The sequence below is a fragment of the Solanum pennellii genome, chromosome 9, assembly GCF_001406875.1.
Source record: "Solanum pennellii chromosome 9, SPENNV200".
Taxonomy (NCBI): domain Eukaryota; kingdom Viridiplantae; phylum Streptophyta; class Magnoliopsida; order Solanales; family Solanaceae; genus Solanum; species Solanum pennellii.
The window spans coordinates 79,278,930-79,285,585 of record NC_028645.1 but is presented as its reverse complement, the minus strand read 5'-3'; the positions used below and the strand labels follow the sequence as shown (position 1 = coordinate 79,285,585).

Sequence of the window (6,656 nt, the reverse complement as noted above, 5' to 3'; positions counted from 1 at the left end):
AAAATAGTCCCGAAGCGCGCATACCCCCCATTTCGATGATTTTTGTGTGCTATAGCAAACCATTTTTTTAGGTGATCTGGATTCCGTCGTCAAAAATTCCAAAAGTGTTTTTGGACGTCCGTCAAGACCTTGGAAATGCATCCGGTTGCCCCTAACGGCCATTCCGACCCATTTTCAAGGTCAAACGATTCCCGATGCGCGCATACCCCCCATTTCAACGATTTTCGTGTGCTATAGCAAACCATTTTTTGGGTGATCCGGAACCAATGTCAAAAATGCCAAAAGTTTTTGTGGCCGTCCACCAAGACCTTGGCTATGCATCCGGTTTGCCCTCTCAAGAAGTCTGGCTCATTTTCAAGGTCAAACGAGTCTTGAAGCACGCATACCCTTTATTTCGACGATTTTCGTGTGCTATAGCAAACCATTTTTTGGGTGATCCGGAACCAATGTCAAAAATGCCAAAAGTTTTTGTGGACGTCCACCAAGACCTTGGCTATGCATCCGGTTTGCCCTCTCAAGAAGTCTGGCTCATTTTCAAGGTCAAACGAGTCTTGAAGCACGCATACCCTTTATTTCGACGATTTTCGTGTGCTATAGCAAACCTTTTTTTGGATGATCCGGATTCCGACGTTAAAAATATCAAAAAAATTTGTGGACGTCCGTCAGGACATTGGCTGTGCATCCAGTTGGCCCTCACGGCCAGTCCGACCCATTTTAAAGGTCAAACGAGCCCTGAAGCGCGTATAATACAAAGAATGATACGAGAGGCTTAGATGTATTTCCTGTCACGTCTCTTTTGCCTTTCTCTCTTTCTCATTTTATCCAAAATCAAATTGTATATAATCGTTCTATACACTTATAATTATACAATTCGTTTTATACACTTCGTTTTTAACAATTCCCTGCCCAAGTCTCTTTCTCTTTCTCGTTTTATACAGTTCGTTTTATACAATTCGCTTCAATTGTATATGTATGTCGAATTATACATTTATATGTTTGCTATGGAGTGTAATTATGCAAACTTGCTATAGCATACAATTATGAATTTTATATTTGCTATATGTGAAAGTTGCCCAAATAAAAACATGATAAAATAGAAAGTAGATTTAATGAATTCTTATATTCTATATACTAGAAAATTACTTTTTTTTTTAATATTAAACATTAAAATGATATTCTACCCTATATAATATATGGTTAGATTTAAAGGAAAGAACCAGAAGAAGAAACACCCAAAACGTAGACAATGTTGGTTGAAAATTATCACATCTTCCTTTAGACATTGTTTAAAGATTGACAATGCATATTATGAAAACTTATAAATTTCATGTATAAACTCTGTGCGTGGACAGTAAGAGCACAACACGTTACGTGGAAGTTAGATGCATTGTGAGCTAGACGCACGTACACGTGATATGAGAGTCGAGAGATAGAATCAAGCCATGAACTGATCACTGTTGTTCGAGTCATTTGAGGAGTTGAACTGTTTTTCAAGGTTTAAGATTTTGAAGATTCAAAAAGAAGATTCAGCAGGAGGCAATAAAAAACTAATCTATCCAACAGGGAAACTATGACAACACCTCTCAACACATTTTGTTCTCAGATATTATCGTTGGACAGAAATGAACAAATTCAGCAGTCATTCCTGTGAGCCAAGCACCAAATAGTCATTGTTAAGCATATTGATTACTTTTCACAACCACCTAGTACTACACATTCAATTAACATCAGAAATACAACCTGCAGTATTGCAGAGCAAGATAGCAGGATAAAAGTCAGAATTAGAATTAACACACACATAAAGCTACCATTAAAGGTTAGTGATTACTGATTACAAGCCATATAAAGAAAGAAATTTAGATTGGGTCATCATATCAGTTGTCACCAGTTTAGATTCATGTTATGTCTATCGGTAGTAAGCTTGCTGGTAAGCTGGGGCCATTCCATTGCAGTAGCCTCCGTACGGAGAGTAGTTCACTGGGGTGCCTGGATAGGGGGCAGCTTCTGGGGAGTAAGGGTAAGGTGGGCTCCTGCTGCCGTAGATGGTTGGTGGTGAGGCATATGCTGGAACTGCTTGAGGGTATTGGGTGTGTGGTGGAGACCTAACAAATGCTGGAGCTACAGGGAAAGATGAAACGTAGGCATTTGTTGAACGGCCTGCCTTAGCAGGAGGCATAGGACCACCATTATTGGCTCTCGTTCTTTTGTTTGCTGGTAAAGCAGCTGGCCTCTTCTTCTCATTCTTCGGCTTCTCCAATTGCTCAAGCTGCTTCTTAAGGTTCTCTGGTGGAAATTCAGCTTCAAGCTTGTATTCTTCAATGCACTTGAGAACAGAACGAATTGCTGATTGCTCTTTCTTAGAAGCAAAATGCTGTAAAACATGAATAAGCAACAAATGAGTAAATTCAAATAAACAAACATCCATAAATAACCCCCATGTTTCTGTTGTCGTCGTAATCTTGAATGCACTGGATAGACATAAACCACAAATCGTTAAACTTTCACATGAACCTTTGAGCTTAGAGCTCAATGGCATCATAGCATATCTAGGACAGACATGCTGTGAGGGGAGCTAAGATTTCTTCCATTATAACATCAAGATGTTAGGCAACACTTCACTGACTATGTCTAGACCCTCCAGTTTCTACAGAAGCACAAACAGAAGTATGCAGAACTTGGCAAAGCTGAACACCTAATATTTTCTTTCCAAAAAAAAAAGTATAGTTACAATGACTGAACCTAATGGCGTTATTGGCAGAGAGAGAATAGCAGAAAGAGAGAGACAGAGACAATCATAGCCAACTACCACTACTGTCGAACAAGATAACTGGGACAATCTGGAAAACAGATACAGGATACCTATAGATGAGATACATAGCAGGAGAAAAAGAATAGGACAATACCACAGCTCGACCAAAATTATTAGGATCTTCCAGGATTGCAGCAGCAGCTTTTTTCGCATCTTTTAGAAAAGCTTTCAGAAGAGGAACAGGAGGGAACTTATCTGCAAGTCCAACTTCATAAGTGAAATGTACAGCATCAACTTGCTGTCCCCGGCTGATCAGTTCTTCAATCATCTCTGCAGACAAAAATAACAGCATAATTACATACCAAGAATCATTTCTTAAGTAACAGATAAAAATGAAATTGCAAGCACATATAAAGTGCAGTGACAATCCTTAAATCTATTACCTTACCACATACCTACAACCAAACAAACCCCATTAAGATGGTATATAAATATAAAAGCATCTAGATCAGAAAAAAGAGGGATGCTCTGGAGATCCCAAAATAGCAGGTTTCATGTGCATAAGCACAAATTACTTGCCCTCAAACACTACCTTAGATCCTGCTTTCGAAAAGTTCTCATTGTGTTCCTTCCAACAGTTCAATACAAAAAATGTTGGACTGAAGAATAATATTTGATACACCATACTTTACAAATAGAAGTACAGAAAGAATTTAAGGCATGTGACCAGTCTAGGCATTCATTTTCATCGCTTTATAGACCTAGCACTTCCACAGAAGAAGCAAAGGGAATGCATTTTGTTATAACCAATCAAGATAGGAGGAGAAAAAGCTGGACCTCGATGAACATGCTTTAGATGTTTATTTTGAAAATACAGAATTCAAACTCAACCACAAACAAAGCATTTGAAGTCGCCATGCAAATTTTCCACGACAAGGAGACAGCCAACTAGGACTAAACAACTAAACACCACATGGGACTCTCATCAGTAGTGAAGACAAGATCTATCTCATACAACTCCTAATCTACTCCACTACACAAGTAAGAATGCCCTCAGATTACAACAGTTTAGCTGAACATCATAACATAAAATGGCAGACTGAAAAAAATACTAGCATAAATCAAAAGACCATTCCCGAGACTAGCTAGGAGACACCTCAGAAGCAGCTCCCCCATTCAAACAACTATGGAAGTCCCCTTGCAAAGACCCACTTCTCTGGTCTGATAATAGCCCTTATAAAGTAAGATTTCCTAATACCAACAGTAGATCTCAGTTAATAGCCTAATTTGGCTTTGAGAAAACATCCCATAAGGAATCCCAGCTCAAGAAATGGAAAAACAAGGGCAAAATGACAATATTGCACCACAAGGTCACTCAATCAAAGCTACTAAGCTAAATTTCCTAATTAACAAGTACTCAGAACAGAAGACCGATGACAACAAAAACTACCACTAAATCTTAAGCCACTTTGCTGAATTTAGACCCATTTCACCATGGAGTTCAAACTACTCCTATTTTTTCAAGCCAAAGCAACAACATAAACAACATGGAATTACATAAACACAAAAGATTACCAGGCATTTTATCACCAAGGCCAAGAGAGATAGCAAGTTTAGGCATCTGCTTCCTCCAAGCAGACCCAACAACAAGTTTCCTATACAAATCAAAGTCCTCATCCTTCACAACTCCAAAAGTCACCAAATGCTGCAAGAAAGTATGCACATCTGGTGTCTTCACATTCTCAATCCCACCTCTTTCATCCAAACTCCTCTTCCAAATCTCCGCAATCTCATTAGCCTTATCCTTCACACTTGGAGTCACCAATTTCCTCTCATTACCCAAAACAGGATCCATCATCACAGGAATCAACGATTCCAACATCAAAACACAAGCCCACCCCAAATCATTGTTCCTTTCATTCCTCTCTTCCCTCTTATCCTCCGGAAACACCTCCGATATCGATTCCAACACAAACCTCGGCGGATCCACACATTCCCCCAACGCTTTCGGGATTTCCAGCCTAAGCGAATCCAAATCCTTCTTCTTCGCCGTCAGAAAGTTCCAGAAACTTCTAGAATCCATCTTGACACAAAAACTCTTCAATTTTAACAACAATCCAGTAGAATCATCAACTTCTGGCTGCTCCACACCTTCATCCAAAGCCAAAATAGCAGCTTTTTTGTTCTCAACAACTTTCTGCAAAGCAATTGAAAGTGAAACATTCATTGAAGTCTCACGCTGTTCCAGAACTTCAAGAGATGCTTTAGTTTCGGAATCCAAAGTTTGGATTTTAGCTTTCAAAGCTTCCGACTTTTTGAGGATATCTTGTTCAAGTGAAGTGAAATGATCAGAAAGTTCCTTCCAGAGAAGAGTACAACTTGTCATTAGAGAAGTTTGTCGCTGGAACTCATCGAAACTCGGCTGCTGTGGCGGCGGCTCCACCGAGTCGAGTTCGCCGGGATCGGCGAGTGAACCCATAGTTAAATTATTGGGAATAGGAAACCCTAGAAAATTTGAAAAGGGAGGAATTGGGGAAGGGGACAAAGTGATTTTGAGGGGTTTGGTGGTGATGATAAAGTTAAGGTAAAGAGGGGAATAGTAGAAGATGATGACGTGGACGAACTGATTATCGCCACGTGTGTTTCTGTCTGTCGGAGAGAATTTAGGAAGTTTCTATATTTCAACTACAGGGAAAAATACTAATCCTTACATTAGGACAAACAATTATTTAATCGAAATGGATTGATAAGTATTTTTTTTTATTAGAGAGGCAATATTCAAGATATATTTTAATATTATATTTAAAAAAATAATATTTTTGTTATTTTATTTTATGTGGCACTATTTGATTCGGCATGAAATTTAAAAAATAATTGAAGATTTTAAATTGTTTATTAAATTGTCTTTTAAAATTATACTCACTTTTATCTCTCCTCATAAATGTATTAAAATACTAATTAAAATTAAATGGGACCAACAAAGATAAAAGAGAAATTACACCTTTAAATACTTACCATATAAGGAAATGTGATATTCTTTTTGGTACTGACCCAAAAAAAATAGTGTCACATAAAATGGGACGGAGGAAATAGTAATTAATTTAACATTGAAAAATAATTTATAAGGAAGGTTAGTTAATGCATTATTCAAATTTTGGTGGATATGAATTGTTCCTTAGTTTGTTTTGTTTCTTAAATAAAGATAATTTTTATCTATTCTCTGATGATGATAAAAATATCTACAGATTTAAAAAATTTTATGGAAGGGTTTGAATATAAAAATATATGTCTGAGATTTAAATTTGAAATATTAAGGTGAATTTAACCTTTCAATTACAAAGTCAGATAAAGATAATTTTTATCTACTTTCTTATGGTGATAAAAGCATCTACAGATTTAAAAATTTTATGGAAGGCTTTGAATAATAACAATATAAGTTTGAGATTTAAATTTGAAATTCTAAGATGGATTTAACCTTTCAATTACAAAGTCAGATTTTAACATTATATTCAAGAGGTTTAAAATATGTATATTTATATTTAAAAAGTTGAAATATGCTTTATACATAATGTATTTTTTTTATCGATTAGATTTTGATGAATTTATCGCTACACTCTAAATTTACTCAAATAAAAATATATATTTTTATAACTAGATTAAAAGTCCGATTAAAAAGATAAACACTTAAAACTATGATTTTAATGATAAGGATTTTGAGTTAAAAGCTTTACATTAGTGGAAAGAAGTTGTTAAATTAAATTATTGAAAAGATATCAACAAATATTTTTTCTTAAAATTATATTAAAATCACTCACATTATATATATAATATTATTTTTTAAAAAAAAATACTCACATGCTCTTGAGGAATGTAGGTGGAGTGTTGCTTAAGTTAAGGATTACAATTC

General features: G+C 36.2%; 1 protein-coding gene across 1 annotated transcript; it reads right to left on the bottom strand.

The window, feature by feature from the left end:
• Positions 1–1,648: 1,648 nt before the first annotated feature.
• LOC107031136 (FRIGIDA-like protein 4a) lies at positions 1,649–5,309 on the bottom strand. The gene is made up of 3 exons (XM_015232376.2): positions 4,325–5,309; positions 2,904–3,079; positions 1,649–2,371 (listed from the first exon to the last, which is right to left on the bottom strand). The coding sequence occupies exons 1-3, from the start codon at positions 5,226–5,228 to the stop codon at positions 1,907–1,909; spliced, it is 1,545 nt and encodes a 514-aa protein (XP_015087862.1). The 5' UTR covers positions 5,229–5,309; the 3' UTR covers positions 1,649–1,906.
• Positions 5,310–6,656: the final 1,347 nt, after the last annotated feature.